General features: G+C 35.6%; 1 protein-coding gene and 1 long non-coding RNA gene across 3 annotated transcripts; one reads left to right on the forward strand and one right to left on the reverse strand.

The window, feature by feature from the left end:
- Window positions 1-157: 157 nt before the first annotated feature.
- LOC104590000 (uncharacterized) lies at window positions 158-24,686 on the reverse strand. Of its 2 annotated transcripts, none has more exons than XR_016080496.1 (4): window positions 24,209-24,686; window positions 20,780-20,863; window positions 12,161-13,573; window positions 158-795 (listed from the first exon to the last, which is right to left on the reverse strand). It is a non-coding gene; the product is annotated as an uncharacterized LOC104590000 (long non-coding RNA). The 2 variants fall into 2 exon arrangements; XR_016080495.1 differs by lacking the exon at window positions 158-795 and adding an exon at window positions 5,662-7,579.
- On the forward strand, window positions 789-5,382 carry LOC104589998 (protein CUP-SHAPED COTYLEDON 3-like). The gene is made up of 3 exons (XM_010248497.3): window positions 789-1,180; window positions 3,043-3,308; window positions 4,689-5,382. Exons 1-3 carry the CDS (start codon window positions 1,012-1,014, stop codon window positions 5,097-5,099), a joined length of 846 nt encoding a protein of 281 aa, XP_010246799.1. The 5' UTR covers window positions 789-1,011; the 3' UTR covers window positions 5,100-5,382.
- Window positions 24,687-25,033: the final 347 nt, after the last annotated feature.

The raw sequence follows: 25,033 nt of genomic DNA on the forward strand, positions 1-25,033 counted from the left end.
ATCCACATACCTTGATCCAATAATTGTTCCACGGGAATGATAGATGGAAAACAACTTCTCTTAGGTTTTTTTCTTTTTTTTTTTTCTTTTAGAGAGTGGGGGGGGGGGGGGGGGGGGGAGTTTAATTAATTAATAGTGTTGATTATTAGGAACAAAAATTGTGGTATTCTAGCACGTCTCCACGTGACGTGGCAAGAATCATGAATCAAAATAAGGTGTTGACAGCTCATTTGATGGCCTAGATAGTCATAAGTCACGCGCATCACACAATCACAACCATCTGATTAGGAGCATGTGAAGGGCTAGAAAAGCATGCGAACAGTTGATGGAAATGCATTGAAGAGGTGAGAGGTGAGAGGTGAGAGAATCGTCAAATTGATATTGATTGGGGATATGGTCCACACTAGGAGGGGGAGAGCTAGGGAGGGCCTAATAACACCTAATTTGAAAACTACCCAAGTTTCCTTATTTACTGAAAATTTTGAATTATCTTAAAGGAGAAGCTCACCAGGATATATTTAGAAAACAAGTTTTGGAGTTTCTCTTGGCTATTAAATACCTTGGCTGTTGCTCATTTGTAGCAATAAATTGCCACTCAGCACTTCCTTCCCCCCTCATCCACCCAAGACAGAAGAGACTCCCTAGCTAGCTAGAGATCGATCAAGATGTCTTGTGGCCCTGCTGGTTCTTCCTGAAGCCTCTTCTCATAACTCATCATCAAAAGCATAAGTTCCTAGTATATATATATCCTCCTGATCATCACCTCTGAGCCAGTTGTCATCACCAAGTACATACCTACAAGAGAGATCATCTTGTCATCTATAAAATAATCGAAACCCAGCTAAGGAGAGGGATTTTATTTTAGGGTTCTTGTTCATGCCAGCTCCCAACAATTCCCAACTGTAGAGCTGCTTACACTTTTATTTTTAAAATTTTTTTAGCTATTCAAACTCGATCAAGAACCCCATCATCACCTAGCTCTGTCAGTCATCTTTCCATCCAAAAGGATACATGGGTTTAAGGGACATAGAGGCTACTCTACCTCCAGGGTTTAGGTTTTACCCAAGCGACGAGGAGCTGGTCTGCCATTATCTCTACAAAAAGATTGCTAAGGAGGGAGTCTCAAAGGGAACAATGGTGGAGGTTGACCTGCACACCTGTGAGCCCTGGCAGCTACCTGGTGTGTATACCCTTTCATGAGTTTCATTTTGTTTACTTCAAATCACTATTATAATATATAATATTGTTATCTCCTTGCACCTGCAACCTCAATTTTGCACTGCTCAATACAAGTTGCTTTGTTTTTCTTCTATATATGCTAATTAGCTTCTCTTCTGTTCAGAAATGAATACTTGCATGCTTGAAAATATGTAGAGAGAGAGAGAGAGAGAGAGAAAGGAGAAGAAAGGAGAGAGAATATTCAATATAATATCCCTTTACATACATGTCTATAAAGGAGAGAGATGTTGAAGAACGACCAAAAACATTAAGTAATTAGCCATGCAATATGCATGGAATAACACAGTAGTGATGATTAGTAGTTTCCTGGCCCTCTTGTTCCTCTTTTCTTTGTTCTTAGCACATTTATTTACTATTTTATCTTTTAGAAGATCAAGATGAACTCAACTTTCTGTTTGTGTTCTCAGAAAGAAAACCTTGACGTTTGCATAAAGATTCCTGCTGTTATTTAGCTTTCGTACTTATCTAAACTACCATCCCAATGTTTCTATAATGACTAGAAGGATGAATTGATAACGAAAGATAAGCGGGGGCCATTCAAAAGTTGATGAGTATACAGTCCGTCATCGATTGAATGATCCTAATTAACCACCAAGTTCATGACCCTATTGTGCTCAGGGAATGGCGCTAGCTATAGAGAGTATTTATTGCCCACTTTATTGAATCAATAGCTGGGCCTGGGTCCTTGATGGGTGTAAAAGCTAATCATGGGTTCCTCCATGGTTGCTGATTGGTCGCCACCTTCACCGCCTTTAGCTTATATGTATATATATACTAAGGAAAAGAGACTCCTCTAATAAAAGATGAATGGATTTCCTAGATTTCTACCTTGAAGACAAAAGCATATCCTTTGTTTATAGCTGACAAGCTAAGGTGACGAAGACACCCAACTGAATTTCTTCATCATATTTTCATTCCATTTAACTTCATTAATTGGTTAGCATCCTGAATGGCCCACCATGCATAAGCACAGATGGAGAGTACTACTGGATTGGAGGTATTAATTTCACCATATCGATCCTATATATTGATCAATGGAGCAGAACCCATTAGCTAAACCATTTGAGCTGTTCTTTGTGGACCTTTTCTCTGCAACTACAACATTCTGGTATTGGCTTTCTAGCTGGAAGACCTAGACACATCACATAATTAAGCATCCCTCTTTCATTTCCTTCGTTGTCGTCAAAATCAAAATCATATATAGCCTCCTCCTCCTTCTTCCCTCTCTCTCTCTCTCTCTCTCTTCTCTCAATATGGAAGACAGTTAAAAAATGAACAACGTACCGAAGAGGTCAACTGCTAGATTACAAGATTAGAGATTCACTAAATCATCATAAAACACTTGAAAGAGACACGAAATGAGTTGTTTTAGTAATTTAAATTAGAGAAAAACATGGTCAGACGCAGACCCATCATGAATATACAAAAAATATAATAAAGTAAAACTAATAAGGCTATTGAATACTATAGCTGTTGTAAGTTTTAAGAAGAGAAAATAGAACCCAGGTGAGAAGCTCTAATTAAGTTAAGCTCTCAGAGGTGACTCCCCTCATCATCAACAACACCGATTAACTAGCTCTAGCTTCTAGCTTATTTTCCTAGATTCATCACCAAAAACACAACAACGAAGCTAAGTTTCATTAATTTGTCCGTAACTAACAACCTAACTGTGTAAGTTGTGTTTGCGTGTTTGTCTGTGTTGTTGTTGTTCAAACTTATAACTTCAACTTAAGCTGGAGCTATATTACTTAAAATAACGCTTAATTAATAATTTGTTTCTGTATTGTCTGGGTCTGGGTTCAGAGGTAGCAAAGCTGGGGGCCAATGAATGGTACTTCTTCAGCTTCCGAGACCGCAAGTACGCGACGGGGTTGCGTACAAATCGAGCCACGACATCTGGTTACTGGAAGGCCACCGGAAAGGATCGTCCCGTGTTTGATCAAACTTCTCGTGTAATTGTTGGTATGCGGAAAACGCTAGTTTTCTATCGCAACAGAGCTCCAAATGGGATCAAGACAGGTTGGATCATGCACGAGTTCCGTCTCGAGAACCCACACATGCCTCCAAAGGTAGTCTGCTTCATTATTTCTCTCTACTTAGTACTTCCTACCTATTAATCTTATATATTTCCAACGTAACTCCAACTTTAATTTATTGCAAATCAATACACACACCCACACACCCTGTCACCCTTGAGATATTGAACACAACTCTACGATCCATATAGATATAAGCTCGACCTTTGCTACCTGTTTGGTCGCAAGGGGAAACTCTTGCTCTTCATACTCACAATAGGGTTAAGTATTAGTTGGGCTTAATTAATTATTATTCCTAGCTCAAGAGTTTGGTTTGGGAAAGAGGTACCATTCTATTCTGTTCTACGTCTTTTCTCTTGCTTCATGACACACACCCTTTAATTAATTTCTACATAGCTAGACATGGACATTAATTAATTGGATACATGCATATATATATATATATATATAATACCATGTCCAAGTTTTAAATTCTCTAAGGAACCACTACCACCATCACCATTTGAAGATGACATCTAATTAGGGGGTGATAAGTCCAAACAGGGGGACGCCAAGGAAGCTCATGTGGGCTCCACAAGGGGCATTTGTGTCCATAGACATGGGAAGATGACAAAATGGAAGGGTTTCATCGACCAAAGTGCATGCCCAAACTGCTTTTGTTATTTTTCGATGTTTGTTGACCAAAGTGCCCTCAATGGAGTGTGCATGCAATTTCCTTAACATTTCCTCGTCCTAAAGAACGGGTCCCACTTGCTGGTTTACACAATTTCCTGGCCCAAGTCATGGTCAAGTCATATACTGGTCATATCATAGACACATATATATATATAGACTTGGGTTCAAAATCCGTCCTCAGCTTCTTAATGACTCGTTTTGATTGTTTAGAATATAAATATAATGAGATAGTCGTCATATAGACAGATAGATATAGGCAAGGCAAGGCTTCACAAAGCGTCTTGTTATTGTTAAGAGTTGTAAGGAAAATGACAGACGAGTAATTAAAATTCTTCTGATGATCATTAATCATCTTCTAAAGAACTCAAGAATTAATGTTGAACGTGCCACCAACGGTTGGACACTCATTAATATAATCCTCATTTATCAGTAAGATTCAAACAAACTACAACCATTTTAAATTTAAAACATTGAAGCTTTAAGGTTGGAAAAGGTCAAATTCAACGAGAGTGGATATCATGACCAGCATCAAAAGTGGATAAATCTGTAGCAAATTAATATGGTATAGCTAGGGAAGGGAATTCATGGCAGTCAGGATTTTTACTTCACTGAATATTTTATAGCTATATATGCATGGGAGTGCATGCATGTAGCTTAGAGAGAGAGAGAGAGAGAGAGAGAGTTAGTATTGTTGATATATTATTAATTAATTGCTAACAAGATTAAACTGATTGACAGGAAGACTGGGTGCTATGTAGAGTCTTCTACAAAGGCAAGGGAGAGCGTCTCACAGAACCTAGCTTAGCAAATGAGCTAGAATCCACATTTGGTGCCCCTTCTCCAACATTTGCCTCGTCTCCTACTAATCATCACAACATATCAAGTGGGTTTAAACAATTCGACTCATTCTCGTCCTCAGTCTACCACCAAGAACACAGTTTCCTAAACTTGGCTATGATGAACTCTAATTTTCTTGAATGTCCTCAAGAGATGAACAACACTCCCATGATTGAGGTCGACTCTAGAGGCGCAGATGAGTTTGGGTTTCTACTGGACATGAGTTTAGAAGAGAACCACTTAGGTGATGGAGGACCGCCGTGTTTGGATGAAATGAGGTTTGAGGATGATAACACCATAGTTTTCATCTAAATTGAACTTATTTAAAGAAGAATGGGAAAAAAGAAGAAAAAACAAAGAGAAAGACACTCATTTCTTGATATATGATTTGTTTGTGTTGTTGTTTATAAGAATAGTTATGTCTTGTTTGGAGATCGGATGATTGATGTAGGGGCAAGATGGCCTTTGGGATCTGAAAGATTTTATTTATGTTGTGTTCATATATCTTGTCTAAACATATCGGCCATTTTTCTTTGTGTAAAAAATTAAAAATCACTGTATTATTCAATATTAATTATTCTCTCTTTCAAATTCATCATGTGGCTTGAATCTTTCAGTCTCTCAGTTAGTGCACAGACATGCTCTCTCTCTCTCTCACACACACACACACACACACAACTTTCCAACCCTTTTCCACGTTTTCATGGTAAACAAACATGGTTATTTTGGATATTGAAGCAAGTAGCATAAGTATGTATATATATATATATATCTTTTCTCTTTTAATTTTAATAATTTTTTTCTATTTACCTAAAACAAAAGTTTTAGAGGAGATACACCATATGATATATTAGATATTAATTAGGATTAGAATTTGAGTTATATACTTCCAATAACCAAAAATTATGGTGAAAAAATATTTTATTAATTGTTAGAGATTATTAATTATAATTAATTACCACATAAATATTTTGCAGTTTTTTAGTTCAATTGCAACACTTTCAAGTTTCAATCATATTTTTGTAATTAGGTTAGTTACCTGTAATAAAGCTATATTCACTACTAAAAAAATATATTTTCCTTTCAATAATCAAAACTCTAATATTTTCAAAATACAATGAAGTCAAAATGAAGGGAAGCAAAGGGGAAGAAACACGTAACTAGTCTTTGGATTGTTGAATGATAATGGAGCCCCCCAAATTATTAGAATAGAGAACCAAGAGAATCTATGCTAATTGCAACCTAAACCAAATTAAGGGATGACGGGTGTAAAGAGTGAGGAGATTGAGATGATAATGGAGTGAATAATAAAATTGGAGAAACTTAATTGTATTTCTCTTCATTTGTATAAATGGAGATACAAATTGCTTAAGGGAGGGAGATGGATTGTATATTTAACAGTTTTATTCACTATTAAAAAAAATATTAAAAGTATAAAATGGTCCTTTATATAGAGCTACGTACTAAAGTGGTTTTCTCAAAGAATTTCTTTCAGATTACTTCAATATATATTTTCAATGTCTATGTCATAAAATAATTTCATATAGAAAATGCATTCTAATATCCAATAATACACAAAGAATTGACAGATTATTAGTTATACTGGAGAAAGAAAATGGCGATCAATCGAAAAAGAAAGAAAATCTTTAATTAGATCAGATGGACATATAATGAGGGGCAGTGTCATTTTCTTAGTTGGCAGGTGCCATTTGATCAGTCACCTATAGGAGATTCTAGTTTCTAAAGTAAGAATCGTTTACTATAAACATCTACTCTAAACACATCTATTTCTACTTATTTAAAAGAATATAGGAAAATAACTATATATAGTCCCTTCAACATTTTCTGATATTACTATTTTTTTTTTGATAATCCTTGATAAAACAATGTGGTCCATTAGATGGAAAATGTCACCCTTGTGTTTTTGGCCAATATTTGCATGTGCATTTGTTTACCATATTTAATATCTTTTTCTGTATCGTGTACAGACTCTGATTAAATATATCCTTCTCATTTTTCTTTTGTACCCTTCTTTTCCAAAGGATCCTTAGAAAATCAAGCTCTAAAGTCAGAAATGGATGCTTTAATTCAAGGCCAACAAAAAAAAAAAAAGTTCCAAGAAAAAGGAAGGAAATTCCTCATCACGTTAGTCAATTCCTCTATTCAAGTAAGAAACATTAGTGTATAAATCAATCAGGCACGATGGTTGTCACATTGTCCAGCCATAGATATCAAAGAAGCCCGGCCATAAGAAAAATCTTGGGTTATAAATTCTTCATCATGACTTTAAAAAAATGTTTGGATGGAGGTAATAGGTACTTTCTAGGAAAAATATTTAAAAACCAAGTAATTTCTTTGTTTGGGGGAATAATTCACCAAAGAGAAACCCTATCATAGAAGGCCAAGACAAAATGGAAACAAAATCCCCCTTTGGTTAGATAACCGAGCTTTTAAAATGTCCTCTTTGAAGTTTTATTCTTCATTATGAACCAGATGACATTGATTAAGATTGTTATGTCGTGAAATCAGAGTTTCCCATATTTAATTGGCATCTCGAAAGGAACATTGAACAATTGGAGCAAAAAAGGAACAATGGACAAAATCAAAGCAATCCATTTTAATAGCCAAAAGAAAAATAACTTGTGGAGAGGGGTTCTATCCTGTAGGTCCATTCTCCATCAAATCAGCCAAGTGGCTCAGGAAAGCACTTTTCAAGAAACTAGTTTGGCTAACATCCTTCTTTGGATTTGTTGTGTAAACTGTATCCAGGAAATAGACTTCTCACCAAGGACCTTCATTGTAGAAGAGGTGTAAGGCTTAGTATACCACATGTGAAATACATGGTGATGTATAGGAATCAATTGAATATTTCTTTTAGATTGTTCATTTGTGAGATCCATTTAGGGTAGAATTGTTTCTTCGTGCACGATTCATCATTCCACAAATGGTTAACATAAGGGATAGAAGAAAGAAAGAAAGAGAGAAGAATGAAATTGTAATAGAGAAAAAATAACTTAGATCTATGACAAATTCATATGAATGTCTAAAAGTTATTATACTTTTAATATAATAAGTTTTTCCTAGGTAGCCTCATACTATGACATATAACACAAAATTCAGCTTTACTTCCTCAAGTGAGGCCTCAAAAAGTCACTATGGTGAGTGGGATTGATATTAAAAGGAAATTCTTGAAAACCCCTTCTAACCCCTTTGATATATCAGTTTTACCAACTAGTTGATAGTGCTGCTATAGGTTGCTTCAAGAGTAATTAATTCTATGAAAACCCTAAAGCAGAGGTAATGTCAAATTCTAGAGCCTAATTTTATCATGGTTGAAGAGGAAGGTTCAAAAACTATTGAATATGCAACAAAAGCAGCAAGTCAATCATCTTGGAAATTGTTGTAGACATTGGGAAGACTATTAAGTGTGCACATGGAAATTTTTTATGATGATGATGATGATAGTGAATAATATGTTTTCAAAATTTTCTACAATTTTTTTATATTTCTATCTCTATAAAAATTATTCTTATTTGTTACACTTATTTTTATTTAACATGATGAATACACAATATTATATATGTGTCCAAATGTTTTTTACGATTTTTTTATATTTTAATATGTATGTGTGTTTTCATCTTTTTAAAATTTTATTATTATTTAACAACGGCATCAGGGATTGGCACATTTTGACCCAAAGGGTTGAATTGTTGACTCACCACCAAATGGGAAAACAATTGCATTTTTGGGTTGGTTTTAAATTTATATTTTATTTATATCATCAATAAAAGCCATTATTCTTTGTCACACTTATCTTTCTATAATATATAGTTAATTAATATAAGATTCAATAAAAGAATGAGAGCTAATGCCCTAAATATAAGATTTAATGAGAGGGAACTGAATGAGGAGAAATGCAATAAGTAGTTCAAATTACATTTTGTAGAGTTTGGATCCGCTCCTTATAGAGTGCTCCTCACACCGTCCTCATAGCATGTCCTGGTTGCACATCAGGAACATTTCTCATACTTATATTTATTATTTGTGGGGAGATATTCCCAATACACGGTGGGATGGAGCTGTGAGGTCAGTGTGAAGAATGATCTATGAGGAGCAGATCCCGATTCCATTTTGTGTCGTCACAATTAGAGAGGAATCAAATTAAAAAATAGGGGTATTCTAGTAAAAAATATGATTCAATGAATGTTAATGGGGCTTAATACCTTAAATATAAGACTTAATGAGAGGATTTGAATGAGGAGACAGTGGTTGCTCAAATTATATTTCTGCCCTTACAATTACAGAGAGACCAAATGAAAAAATTGGGATATTTTAGTCAAAAGTTCTACACTCTCATTTCACACTTTTAATAATAGCATAAATATAGATTGTTACTAATATATGGAATATTTAGAAATTGACACTTACAGGGAGGATTAGTTCCTCCATCCTCCAGGCATTTTCCTTTGTAATATAGGTCATAGTGTTAGAATATATATTAAATCTTGGTCAGGACATTTCCCTATCATTTTAATAACATCTTGTTATTTGTCTCTCAAAAGAAATATATATTAAAACTTGGTTAAGGAGCTTCCTTGTATTGGTCATACATTCAAAGGGAAGGGCTATCTGTTCTCCCTTTTAGCCCTTCAGACTTTTTTAATTTACCCTCCAAAAGAAAATAACAACCTTAATTTTTGGCTAAAATGCTTAGGCCTAAAACCAAAGCAAGGCTTAGTTTATGGTTAAGACACATCTAAGGCCACTAGGCTTGGCTAAGCTTGGCCTTTTGCATTCTTATCTCTTTTTGTTCTTTCTTTTCTTCTCTTTAGTTCATTTTATTGTATCCTAAATTTTGCTGAAGCCTTGATAGGTAATACACCAAATATTATGCACTTTAATAGTTTTCATTTTTCACAACTCAGTTGGGATGGTTATATCCCAAATGTCAAATTACGTATGAGTAAAACAAAAAAGAACAGAAATAGAAAATATATATTAAAAATTGGAATTAGAAAACAATGTATTCAGTCTAACATTACCAACCTGTCAAATTGTTGATCTCTTAATTAGTTTCAGGCAATTTTACAAACTACTGTTGACCCATCAAGGTCATGCGATTTATTTTCTAGCTAAAAATGGAACAGATCACTGGGTTAACCCAACCCCCAACCCAAAAGAAACTTTGCAAGCGCATTTTCATTGCTTAATTAATAAACTCTAACCTCAGTTCTTATTTCGATAAGTAATGAACTAAGCACCTATATATATATATATATAATTACATATGTATAGAAGAGAGATGTAGAAGTCTTCAAATAAAAAAAAAAAAAAAACAGAAGATAAGATAGGTAGAAGATCGACCATTAAGAATTTTTATTGGGTTTGTCATGTTCATGCAAGTGTATAGCGATTTTTGTGGTCCTATTTTTCATTTGATTTTTTCCCTCTTTTTCTTATTTTCCTTTTTTTAACACATTCTCTTCAAACCTTCTTTCTGGTTTATAAAAGAAATTAAATGCATTATATGCTAGGACCATAGTCTACCCCTCCCAAGTCCCTAACTCCAGATAGCCTTTTTGTTTTCTTCTATGGATGTTTTACTACAAATCACAACAGATCCATTGCTAATGACAAGAAAGTGCTGTGTTTTTTTTTTCTTTTTCTTTTTTTTTTTAAATATAACAACTAATACAGTGCTGTGTTCATCGTGAAACAATATATAACTGGAATTAGCGATCGAGATATATATAGTACGAATTCCAGTATATACCAAGGAGAAAGAACCTTATCTACTAGGTTCAAACTTCAAATGCATTACCTAGCTTTTAGCCTTAAAGAGAGAATATAATTCCCTTAATCTAGATGATTTCATGACAGATAATTGCGATACAGTAAAAACATTCTTTTCTCCTTTTTTCTTTCTTACAAACCTTACCATTAAAAAAAAAAAGAAAAAGAAAGAAAGAAATATGTTCTGTGGTTTCATAAACTGTAGGAAGGCTGTAAATATTGCACTCTGAGGCCACCATATACACTTGGGAAAGTAAATCCTGTAAATCACAGCAGGGTGCACAATTACAGTCTCCATGTGTTCCTATATATTCCATATAACTTTGTCATTTTCTGAACCCCTAAATTCTACTCTGGATGGAGGGAGCCATATTGAAGATTTATAATTAATACTAGACATGCCTTCAGCTTCTGGATGGAGGGAGCCAAGAAGAAAATTAGCCCAGATCTGCTTCTAAGGCTTCAGCAGCAAAAAATGCTGCTATCTAGGACCTTTAAATTGTGACATAGCTCCGAATGACTCCAATATTCAACCCATGAAGCATCTCCGTCCATTATTTGGCATTTATTTATCAAAACAAAATCTGAAAGTTCTTAGAACCCTAGTCATTAACCAGAACTTCGAACTACAGTGAATTGTTAAACTACAAATCCAGCTCCAATGTTTTCTCACAACAGACAAAGAAGAAAGAGGGAAGCCAACAGATGTATCAGCTTTCAATAGGTTTGCAGTTTCATAAGACGAGATTCAATCTCCATGAAAAAATTGAACATCAACCAAATATTATTCCTTTTTCATTCTTATTTTTCAATCAATAATTCGTTCGTTGATGAGAAAGAGAATGGAGATTCTGGGGCTTTATTAATTTTGATTCTGATAAATGAAAAGGTTTTCTTGAAAAATAGAGCTAGGGATTGCAAGGAGGTGAACTATTTTGCTGTTGAAGCCTCAGCAGCAGATACAGAGTATGTGGACCCTACTATGTGTCCCATCAAAGCATATAGATGTGAAGTGTCCCAGTGGAGGGAGCAACTCATTTAATGGAGCACATTATTCTCCAGTAGCTTAACCACTGATCTCTCTTTATGTACAAGTCTATTCTAAGGAACCATTCCAATCCAAATGTTAATGAGGTGAGTAGTTACATCACAGCTCTCTCTCTCTCTTTCACTCTCTCAAATTACACATCTTATGTGTAATTTTGATGCAAAAACTTGATGCGGATATATTCAAGACCTTCAATATGAAGAACAATTTAAAACATCTATAGCAACTTCACCTGGGAATCAACAACTTACATTACTAGACCATATCATACTACTAGCTAAATCACCAAAAAAAAAAAAAACTATGACATTAGAATGCAGCAACCTATTATATATAGAGGGTCAATTACTAGCTTACATGATCAGATTCAGATATAACCAATAACTAAATCATCAGAATAAAGCCCATGATAGAGAGATAGTCATAGAGACATGGAGTGGAATCTTCTATTAAAAGGGGACGACTAGGGAAGAAAAACACATTCATGCATAAAAGAAATAATAACAAGAAAAAGGGTTTAAAAGCTTCTAACCATGACTGTGGGCTTGGCAGAGGCTGGAGTTTGGACTGGGGCATTAATTCAGCTCTCCGAAGTTTCCACCAAATTAGGCTCCCCTCACCAATACTACTGGAGTGGCACATTCCTTCAGTACGAAAACAAACATGAAAATGAAGTTCATTTGTTTGTTTATATAAAGCTCATCAGGTTACCAAGGTAGGGATGCTTTTAATCATGCCTAAGGAACAACTGTATCTGCATGGGCCCAGAGAGAACTAGAAAAGCTCCGATCCCAGCCAAAAATTAGAATGAGGGGCACTTCTTCAGCCTTCTGACCGCAAATCAAGCCTTAGTATCAGTTACTAGAAGGCCACTGGAAAGCAATATTAATTGTTCCGTGTTCATTCTAACTTTCCCGTACAAATAAACAAATAGTTGGAATGCATGGATTTTGTACTGTAATAGAGCCCCCACAAGGGATCCAGACAGGTTGGATGCATGCATGGTGTATGTATCACTTCCATCAAGAGAACCCATTACCCATGCATACATAAAAGGTCTCAGTCAAAACTTTCAGCTCGATCGATCAGTTGCACAGTCACAACAGAGTGTCACAAGTCTTTTAGTGTGATGACAATATCCAATATCCAAAATCCAAGCAGACATGTGCATAAGCTCCCCCCAAGAGCATAGTGAAACCCCTAAGAGTTGATCGATCCGAGACAATAACCCAACACTCACAGACGTGTTTAATTATCTTGTATGTATACACCCTTGTTTCCTAACCCAAACTGTTAATTAATTAGCTCATGTCCTTTTCATAATAGATAAAATCTGATTTTAGTTTCCTGTATACAACCCAAACAAAAACCCAGCACAAAAGCTTTCAAGATTTAATTTCATTGGTGTGGGTATTGTTTAATGATTCATCACAAATTAAACCTAATTTAGTGTGTCTTAAATCAGATAAATAGCTCATCATATATCCTCCAAATGCTTCAAAACCTACTGCTACTGCTTTCATAGCGAGTCTCAAACAAAATACCTGCCTGTCATTAGCTGGTACATATTAAAACTGAGGAAACCAATTATGCCCTAAAGATGTGGAAGAACATGGAGATATCCCGATCTTGAGAAAAATTGATGGGCCCCCAGAAAATGTTTCTCATGCCTTGCTGTTCAAGTCATTAGTCAAACACTCTCTCTCTCTAAAAAAACAAAGAAAGAAAGAAAAAGTCACCAGTAACACACAGCTATTGTATAAAGCCCCAGGGCCCACATTGAGGACGAAGGTGCTGTTCAGTAGTGCCCAATGGACCTGTGAGCTAGCTCTGAAAAAATTAAGTTTTAGGCTTTTAGCATATCTGTGCTACAACTACCTCTTAAGACGACTCTGAATTTTAAAAATACCTCTCAAATGTTCGTTCAGATCTGAGGAGGTCTCTTCTGTAAACACATTCAGCACTAAATTATTAAGAGGTTAGGCAATGTATAGAAGATACGATGTAACGTTACATAAATAAATAACATGATATATTTTAAATTATATATTATATACAATACTATGGGCATGATACCTAAACAAGCTGGTAACAATCACAGAACTGGTAACCAATCTAACTCCCAGTATTTATCAATGTTAGTGAATAAAAATCTATATTCAATTATTCAGGAACCTCACATAACAGTTTAACCTTTTAGGTTTAATGATTCTTTGACTAAGTTGTTTAATTAGTGTTCAATCCTTATAATCCCATCTTAATTAATTATGTTTAAGCACAATGTATGGGTGGGTCTATACTTATCCACGCATCAAGTCTGAAGGACTTTTGTATGGTTGGTTCTTTGAGAATCAAATTAAATTCAGGGCTGGGGTGAGGTAGGAAGGCTATGTAGACGACAGTTTATTTCTTTTCTGGTGCTCTCCGGTTTTGGGTTGAGGACTCGGACCTGATTTTAGTTTTCAACTTTTCATATCTTTGGAGGTGATATTTCTCTTCTCTGATATTGTCTTATTGTTTTGTACATGATGTTTAGGTCGTTTTTATCTTGGCTTTTGAAGATGTGGCGGAGTTTTTTCTCCACCTGATATCTTTACTTTTTTATATATGAGTTTGATTATGATACCAAAAAAGTATGATATTGGAAAAGCTTACAGTCAAAATTCATGCTGGTGCCTTGATTGTTCAAAGCTTTTTCGATACCATGCCTTTCTGCTATCATAGATTTTCTCTTACTTTACTATAAAAAAAAAATCACGCTTGGGTTTTGATCAGTCAAAGTTCTCCCAGTATCATACCCTTCGGGCATTATGGAAATTGCTCTCACAAAAATAGGCTTATAATTATATTATAATTTATATATTATATGTTAAAAGGGTAAAACAGTATTGTAGACATTTTTGAGAGATTTCAGAACACAAAACAACTTCACTATATTCAGAAGTTGAGAAAAAAAAAAAAACAAGAAATTTGTGTTTACAATTTAGACTTCCAAATTGTTTTCAATATTTCTTTGCTTTCCAAAGATTGATGTTCAGATTTTCCGGAATACCGCACAAGTCCAAGAAAGGAAATAGTGAGGAAAGTCATGTAGACTCCCACAGAAGCATTGATTTGTATGTGGTCAATACTCAACATATATATGGTGACACCCACAAATTGAAACTGCTCATAGTCTTTATACTTTTACCGATCGTAGAGTCCATCACTGCTTTATTAGTTTCATCTGTGTATTGACCGAAGGGTAGCTAGCATTATGCCCTTTAAATGGTAGGCCCCCCTCCCCCTTGGGTGTCTATACTCTAATGCACAGTATCTTGGAAACTTTGTCAAGTAAGTGTAGGTTCAAACAAATCATTTCTTTCTTTCTAGCTAACAGTTTATAGGAGGGATGGCAACCGGGTGGATTCGGGGAGGACTTTATAAATTCTAGATCTTATTTGTTTCTCTAAACCTTTCAACTTATATCTGCCCCAAAATTCGTAGCGGGCTGGATTTTGAGAATCCAAATTCTCCCCGCACATAAAAATACAAAACCCTCTTCGACCCTACCCTTCTCGCATTCAGGGGTAGGTGGGTAGGGTTTAGAACCTGCATCTAATTTCCTATTATTTCTTATTATATATAAGTAGTAAATAAGTAAAATAACACAAACAAACAACAAAAAATTTAATTATTTGATTAAAACATGTAAAAATCAATTATCCTTTACATAAAACTCAACATATTATTAAATTCAACACCTAATACATAAAACTTATATCCTTTTTAACAACGCATGACCTAGGTTTAGCCTATTATCGTACCCTATCCGTACTCGTATGGGTTGTAAAATCCTAAAACCCGTCCTTCAAACAAAAAAACCCACCCCATCGAGGCAGGTAGGAGTGGGTACCCGCCAGATAGGGTATAAATTGCCATCCCTAGGCATGAATTTGATAGACAAGGTTGAGAAGAGATAAATCTCACATGTAACAACATTGATGAATATTCAAAATGACTCCATTTGTTCTTCTATCTTCATCCTTCTCATCAATCGAATATATATACTTCAAGCCAACAGCTTTGCCATGTAAACTATTAGCTAAGTCATTTTGTATGAGACTTTTCAAATAAGATCTATATTGAAGTTGTTATAACCAACATTAATAAGAAAAGGGGCAAATATGAAGGGGGTATATGGTTGATAGGGGTGTGAGTTGGGCAGGTTGGGCTGGGTTTATGATCAACCTGGGCCTGGCCCTAAAATTTGGGCTTAAGGTTCAAGCCCAAAGTCATGCCCAATTTTCCCAACCTGAGCCCAACCCGCATTGTAATTTGATGCATTTGGGTTGGGCTCGGGTCTGGGCCATGCTCGGGTTGGTCAATGAACCCACTCTAAAAATATACATATATATGCATTTATTCAAATATGTATACATATAATTATGTATATATGTATGTAAATAGGCATATATATAGATAGATAGATAGATAGTTGGGCTGGGTTTGGGCTACCTAAGGGCTGGGCCTGGGCCTGGCCCAAAAAATAAAAAAACCTGATTTCTTGGGCTCGAGCCTAGCCCAAGGCCTGAAAATCCAATCTCAGCCCGTATAAAATTTCGGTCTGGGCCGGTTTGGGCCCACCCAAGTTGCACTCCTAATGGTTGATGAGGAGGTAAATCAACACTTATGCCCTGTTTGCTTTATGGGAATAGGGGTCTGGAATTAGAATCGGAATGAACCAACTGTTTGGTTTGGCAGAACTGGAATCCCACCCATTCTTGGTGGGATCACATTCCCCCATGCAAGGAAATGGACATTCCCTCCCCTTCCATTGAGAATGAAATTTCATGATTTCTGCTGATTCCAATTTTCATTCCCATTCCTGTCAGAACTAAACATACTATGAAAATAAATCATTCATATTCTGATTCCAATTCCGACTGAAAACCAAACAGACCCTTAGTGAATTGAAAGAATTCTCCTATCTGATGGACAGTCCAGACTGCAACATCAGTTCTCTTACAAAAGATGGTTGTCTAGCCTGCCAAATCCTTTCTTCCCTTCTTATCCTAAAGTCTTGACACGCATGGACATGTATGAGAAAGAGAAAGCACCAGCATCAATTTTGTATTGTCTGTATATTTTATGATAAGGTTAAACTGATTGCTAGGACTAAGTGCTAATATAGATGTAGATCATCTAACTACAACAGCAATATAAAGAAGAATTATTTGAGGCAACAATCTGCGCATTTTCTCTAACATTCGCTTCTAATCCTCCTATGTGTGAAACAAGTTGAATCATTCTTCTTAGTCATCAAAGTCGTAAAATTATGGCTACACTAATTCTACCCCATTAGTGAGCTCTATCAAGAGTTGTATTTTCTGTCAAACCGTAAGCTTTTAGATAATAAAAGAAAATTTATAAAAAAGAAAAAACAAAGAAATAAAAGAAAAAAAAAAGAAAGCTCAAAAGATGAACTTAAGCCTGGGGGACCATTCCTCACCTATGCAAACCAATAACCACAAGAAACAGGCCCAATCTAACAACAAAACCAACCCTAAGGGAAGGGACCAATAGAAAAGACAAGCCCAGCCCCAGAAGAAGCCCTTAAAAACAGCTTTACAAAGAAAGCAAAACAAGCAAATGAAAAATTTCTTCCTCTGCTTGCTCATCCCCTCATACTCTTTTGGATCTCTTTCAGTTCTCTCCACACTGAACTCCCCCAAAACATACGCAGGTCCTTTGTCTTCTGAGTACCCGGAATACGTCCACCACTAAAAACGTAATCGTCCTTGACATCAATGTTTTAAAAAACGGTCCGTTTTGACAAAATAAATTAAAGATAAATAAAAATAATTAAAATCTAAAAACGGCCAAAAATTATTGAATGGATCAAATAGGTTAGTGGTTTGACCGTTCGAATCAATGGTTTGTTGACCGATTCAACGGTTTTTGGTCAAGGATCGGGTTTAGGGTAAAATAGAACCAGTTGCTTGGATGATTTTCAGGCCCAACGGTCCGACCGTCCGACTCAACGGTGGTTCAAAAACCATGCTCGACATCACTTGAGGTAACAACACGTGTTAGGTGGAAATTGGATGGACTATGCTGGATTAATTGGGCCTAAAGTCCAAGCCCAAGGTCAAGTTTGAATTATCCAACCTGAGCCCAGCCCGCACTAACATTTGATTCATTCGAGTTAGGGTTATGCTTGGGCCAGGCTCAGATAGGTCAATCAGCCCACTTTCTAATGTGACACTGTTCGACAATGCTATATATGTCTCGGATTGGGGCCACCTAAGTTGCACCCCTAGAGCCTATAGGCTTCCTCTTCTCCAGCCAAGATTTCCAATCCAAATGTTTATTTATCTCAATGTCACTTTCCACCCTGTACTCCATAATAGCATTTCTAAGAGATGAAATCATTTTTGGTTTACTTAGAAGTTGAGATGTAAATTGGGTTGTGCCACCAATGGTTCAACATAACATGGCATGACACAGACTGCCACAGCCCAATCCATACCCTTGGGTCGTGCTGGGCTTGGATTTAAAGGTTTGCAGGCCGGCATGACATGGCATGAGAATGTGGGCCATGCTGACACGACCCATGGCCCAGCATAGCATGACACAACATGAAGCCAGCTCGCTATGGGTTGCATCGGCCTAATCAAACTCGAGCCCTTACTATTTGATTAGAACTTGATTCAATTGTACCCCTAATTCAGTCTATCCTAACCTAGGAAGCTGTTACTTCCACCTTAGGGTAAACACCACAGAAGTCCCACACTAAACACTTCGAAAGAAAACATTCCCGTTCTACTACCCCAACTTTAGGGCTGTGACCTTTCTAACTGCTCTCAGATTAGTCGAGTTGTATACAAGCTGTATACAAGCTGAGCCTAGTTGAATATTAGATTACTCGAGTTTAGCTTGACAGAAAAACATAAGGTTCAAGTTTAGGCTTGAGGCTTGAATCAAGCTAAAAACAAACTAAACCTATATATTGGGTTTGTGAGATTCATGAGCTATTTGAGCTCATCTTGATTAGCAATCGAGCTTATATATTGAATTCACGCTCTATTTCAAAGCTTAATTTGGATTGAGCCAAATCAATCTTCTCACCAATTGAACTCAAATGATAACTTCATTCTTATCCACCCCTAACCTCCGACTTTGCTTTGTCCATGCTCAAGAAAGTCGACCTCAGCCACTAAGTCCTCCATTGAAACTAAGATTAGTTGATGGGCTTGTTTGTATGATCGGCTCGGATGATTACTAACAATTGGCCTGAATTATTTGAACTAGGTTGCCAATTTTTTTTGTTCAAACTCAAACCATATTTTCAATATCCTGAATGTTCTGTATAAATATGCATAATGGAAATAGATGCTACTGTGAAGATCAGACTCCGGGTGGTATCCTGAATTTTAGGAGTGACCATCTATAAATATGAACAAGGAATAATAATACGATTAATCCAACCTAGATTTTAAAGGTGGGTTTATCTTTAATGGTTTCCGAGCACTAACCTATTATATTCAGGTAAGAAGTCAATAATTAATGGAGCACCTGTCACAAAGTAACCAATCAGAAAGTGCAGAAAAATGAGTGTAGGAATTGCAGAATCATTCTTTCTCCCTCATAATGTTGCCTACTTGTTATACATATAGGTTTTACTCCTTTTGTGGTAGATAGGCCTACTCAACACCCGTCCAATACAAACTTATTCTTCTGTTATATATGACAGAATAATGAAAAATGGAGAACTCTGCTAAACAAAAATTACCTAAAATATCCTTTCAAATCATATAATTTTAGAAAAGAAGCTTCAGTTGAAAACCAAACACGTTTGAAATAATTCTAACTCATAGGCAGCTAAGGGCTTTAAGGGAAAAGAAAAAGAAAAAAAAACCTTTATCTCTAGGGTTTATTTAACCTTCTTTAAATGGTCTTCGGATACTAACATCAGCCTCCTAAATCGTTTTAGACAGGAGCACAAGCAAGTAATTAAAGAGGTAAGAATGGGTAGTCGAGAGTTATTTAACTACATCAAACAGTTAAAGGTGCACATCCAATCCGACTGTAATAGAGTTTTTTTTTTTTTTTTGTCAGTATTTTCTAAGATTCAAATATACGTATTTTTGTTTGACTCAAATAGAGGTGGTATTGGATGAAAGTCAATAATTACTATTTTAGGGTGAGTCTAATGGAAGATTCTCATTGCCAATTAGGATATTAATGGTTAGATAAGTATGGGTCCACCGGATTCCAAGTCATTGAAACGAGACCCTCAGCTAAGAAACAAAATGGTTATAACCCAAATGGTAAATTTCAGTATTTATAGGTTTTCTAGGAACTGTCCTATCAGCTGAAACCTAGAGGTGTCTAAAGGGTTAACCCTCGGCAAAACCAGTAAATGGGAGGATTTATTGTAACTAGTGTAAAGTCACGGCCATGTATGTGTACAATTAAAGGATAAAAATACATTTAAGAATATAAGTTAATATTATATATTATATAATCGAATTTAACTTTTATGGCATGCATTAAAATCAAGGCAATACAAATACTGTCTTTATATAATATAGATATGAGCCTAATGGATTTTCAAAAGTATTTCTTAAATTCCAAAAATCTTATATAATTCAGTGTTTTCGTAATTCCGTTGATTTGGACGGTTGGACCATTCAGCATGGGAACAGTTTAGGCAACCAATTCTATTTCACCCTTAACCCTGGTCTTTGGCCAAAAACCAATGATTTAGTTTGCGATCTGTTGACCCGTTCAACAGTTTTGGCTATTTCTATTTTAATTATTTTTTTTTATTTTTAATTTTTTAAATTGGAATGAACCATCCATTCGAATCAGACGGTCCCATCAACCTAAAAGCAGATGACCAAAATGGTTCCAATTTCGAGTCAGTTTTTAAAACCTTACTATAACTTTTATCACTTCTTATTGAGTACTTATAATAGATTCCAAATGAAGGTATGAGGGGGACCAGTTGAATTGATATATTCTAGAAAAATTTGGAGGTTTGAGACAGAAAGGTGTAGCTTTTGTTTCCATGCACAAGAAAGATATTAACAATGGCACCAAAATTTTATCGTCTTTGTTAAATTGGTAGTAGCTAGCTAGGGATGACAAGCTCAAGGGAGTGAACCTCTTTTGAACTTAGCCCAGGAGGTGGGCTTCAGACCACGACCACTTCCTTCTCTTCAAGCTTGATTCATCTCCTATTAAACACCTGTAGAGGGATAAAAAATTAAAATTGGCTAATTATCATTATCAGTGGCGGAGCTAAGAATTTTCTCTTAGGGAGGCCAAGAGAATGAGAGATGAGGAAGAATGGAAAATGGAAACTAGGTGGAAATTCCTAAAGTGCACCTATGATGTATTCTTCACCTAAAATCCAACTAGAAAGTCCGGTTTAAAGTTTTTGTTAAGGTTAAAGTTAAAAAATATGAATCCTATTAAATTTCGTGCTAAGTTAAGATTAAGACATTGTTCAATCCGACCCAATAATATATATGTAAATAAGTCATTCTAATTCAAGTCCAACCTCAAAAATCCTATTCAAACAAATTAGATTGACATAGGAAAAAATAATGGGTTTTGTTAAAGTTAGAATTAGGATTTCAAAAAATCAAATTGGGTCATGATTGAGATAAATCAGTATTAATGTGACTCTGCGTACCCAATAACATTTTTCTAAAATGCTTTCGGGGGCCAAACATTAACCCAACCTGATTGTTGGTATATGGGATGGGCTACCCCTAGTTAAAGATATAGGGTGGGGAAAAGGGTTGGGGGGGAGAAGGACCCCCCACCCAATAACTTGACTCCCCCCTTATCATCATCCCTACTATCAAGTGCATATTTAAGAAAAAAGAAAAAAAAAAAAGAAAAGCAAAAAAGTGGTGCTTACTCCATCACCATTTAACCTAAAAGCTTAAATAGTTAGGTGAGGTCCCTAATAAGTTTTTATTTTCTAATACATTATCTCATGCAAAAGCCTATTGGACCTTGAAGTGAGGATAAGTACATATTCATCCATACCTTATGTTAAAATTTAACTAATTGTAATGGGGGCAATGATGTACCTATTTGTGCTTGGATTATAAAATTTAAAGGGCCCCATTCCTGTAATGATTATCTGATGAAAAAATAAAAGTTCAGAAAAACATGGTTTTGGTGATATTGATATGAACGATACCGAAACCTGGGTATCGAACATATCGATATTTTAATGCTAACTAAAGCACTTGGTCAAATAGGTTATGATACCATGTCAAAAGGAACCATTTAACTTAAAAGCTTAAATTGTTAGTTAAGGTTCCTGATTAGGTTTTTATTCTCTAAGTACCGATATCCTTGATAAATAAGCAACATGCAACCAAATTTAAAGTATATTCTAACCAGAGATGAGTTTGGTTTTACAATGCTATAAATTTAGGAAACAATAACCTGGATGATGGGTAACCGCCAAGTTTAATTAGTGAAAAGATGAGTTTATATGATGAAACTTACAGGCCTAATCTGGATTAGACCTGCTTCTAAGTGAAGAGAATGATGAGAAAGGAAAAGAAAACTATATGCAACTTGTTAGGGATAGACTTCTGCCTTCTCGGGATGTTAGATAATTGATGTACCACAAGATGTTCGATGTGTTACGAAAAGTTCTATGTATGCCTTATCTATGCATCTTGTCTAAATATATCAATTGTGTTCTTTGTATTACATGTTAATTAAGGCTCAAGTTTGTTTGTAGTGGGAATTTTATTTAAACTGGTATAAAGTCATTGGAGTGCACATATGCTGTCTATTGGAGTGCACATATGGGAATTTTATTTGACTGTCTTATTTGCTTGTGAGAAATAAAATAGGAAGAAATGATTCCCATCTCATATATAAAGAGAATGGAGATAGGGAAGAAGAGTAATTGTTTAATTGTTTGGAGGTGAGGTTGGAAATAAGATGATGTGTTCCTCATCATTGTACATGATGAGAGATAATTAAGGTATGAGGAAGGTGGTGCAAATTTTATATGAATTTTTGGGATGCAAAATTTGCACTGCCAATAAATGCCAGTGAGAAAAAAAGTACAAATGTTGTATTGGATAGGGGTGGAAAATCATAGTTACGAAAAAAGTGTATGCAAAATAGAACCAGGTGCAAAATTTGTACCCATATACTATTCTCTTTCTGATAAATATATATACATATATACACTCATTTTAAAACAAAGAGAAATATTATTTGATAAAAAAAAAATCTAGAAAATAAAAGCAATCATTTAAATTTAATCATAAAGCGCCTTTTTTTTGGTAGGAAAACTTGGAGATGGCCGAGCCAACTGTCACCCTCTTTCCATGTAGAAGTTGACTTATTTTCCTTCCATTATACTTGCTTAATAATATAAAAGGATATATCTTAAAAATCAAATGGTTTTTTTATTTTATCTACACAATTATGGGTAAATCATTTTGGTCTTTTGAGTGGGACCATGGTGACCATCATGCATCCTCGTGGGGCCTCCTTTCCCTGACTACGCTTAACAAAGTTAGGCCCATCCCAATAGAATGGGCCTCTTAGTTGTCTTGGATACTTACAAGGCCAGACTGTAGCTGTCCTTAATTAAGTTTCTTAGGTTTGTCATCCATTACTTCTTTTATCTTGTTTTCTTTCCCTTTCACCTTTTCTGCTTCATTCTTTTTCAGCATCTAACACTAACACTACCTAGAGATCAGAAAGTTCAACTAACCAGACTAACTCTAGGTTATTTCTACCAAGCTGAATAGTTGTTTTCCATTACACCCTTAGCTAGGTTTCATCACTTTAATCTCTTCAAATAGTTGTTAAAACATCGTTGTCTCTTATCTGCAAATATTGTCTTCCAATGGGCATTACTTGGTTAGTTTTTCTTTATCTACTAACAGAATGAGCACATGTCAAATGCATTTCCTGGCTTTCTCCCTTGAAGAGATGATTATTCTTTTGTTCTAGCTAAGCAAGCTAAGGAAATGGGTATGTCCCAACAGGATTGTTTCGTGATACTGGACACTGCATGAAGATTAGATTGTATAGGGTTTACTGATTTCCATCCTCAATGAACTTTACCCTATATATGATAAGTATATTCATCCATCTCTTCAGGAAAAGAAGTAGAATATCAGAATCGGATCATTCACAGAAAGCTTAGTCCATTGAATTCCTATATCTGGATCTAGATTCTACAGAAAATGTTAGCAGTCTTCTGGTATATGTAGAAACCTTAGATACATCATGAAGTATCACCTCAACTATTTTTCTGGCTCCTTATTTCTCCATCTATCCCACTAACACTATGGCTCTTTAAACCCGCTGATACTAGGTGAGAAGCTTTGACAGGTATCTTCTGCAGATACAAGCTTCAGTGAGAATAATTTAGAATAATGAGTAACCTATGTTAAAGGTCAACTGGTATATCAAATATTGGACATTGACTAAATCAGCAGAAAGCCATGACAGTGGGAAGTTGTAGAATAAGAGGGGGAAAAGAGAAAAATATAGGAAGCTAAGAAAAAAAAAAAGGAGGTTAAGAGCTTCTAACCTTGGCTCTCCCAACTTTGTAGAGGTTTTGGAGTTTGAAGATTGATCCATCTCTTTAAGTATCACAAAAGACTCTTCTCACCAAGACTGGAGTGTAGCTGAACTTTTCTCATTTTCTGTACTAAAACAACTATGAAATAGTTGTGACTTGTGAATGGCTAAGAAGTGCAAATTATTCACTATGGAAGTGAACCACTCCTACCGAAGCAACATATAAGTGGGCTCAGTGGCAAATGGGTGGTAGTACTTCAACTTTCAGGGACCACTGCAAATAGGCCACTGGCTTGCGTGCCACTCAGTCCAGATACTGGAAAGATTGTCCTGTCTCTGATCCAACTTCCTATACAACTACTGGCACACGGTCAGAATGTTTGTTTTGCTACTGTAATAGAGCTCCAAATGGGATCAAGGCAGCTTGAGTCATCCATGAGTTCTGTATGTATAGAGCACCCATAACCTCCAAATGTCTGGTATCACTGTTTTCAGTTCAGTGAACAGAAAATACTGGAACAAAATGTATGTTAATGTACTAGGGAGATGTAATCTAAGATCTAAGCAGATTGATTAGTCGCAAAGGATTACTACTCTGAGCAGAACAAAATGTATGTTAAGTGTCCTCATGCTTACACTCATTGGTTCGAAATTTAACAGATTTTCCTTTTTTTGTCATCAGAATTTTCTAGCGAATCCATGTCAGCTCTCCCATCTGATCAATAAATACTCTTTTGTGAAAAACCTCCATTTTCAGAAGAAAAAAAAAAAAAAACTTATAGCTAGTAAACCCAAGAGAGCCAACAAAAAGTATGTATGAATGGTTGGTCAGTTT

The sequence above is a fragment of the Nelumbo nucifera genome, chromosome 1, assembly GCF_055504915.1.
Source record: "Nelumbo nucifera cultivar China Antique chromosome 1, China Antique-T2T, whole genome shotgun sequence".
Lineage (NCBI taxonomy): Eukaryota > Viridiplantae > Streptophyta > Magnoliopsida > Proteales > Nelumbonaceae > Nelumbo > Nelumbo nucifera.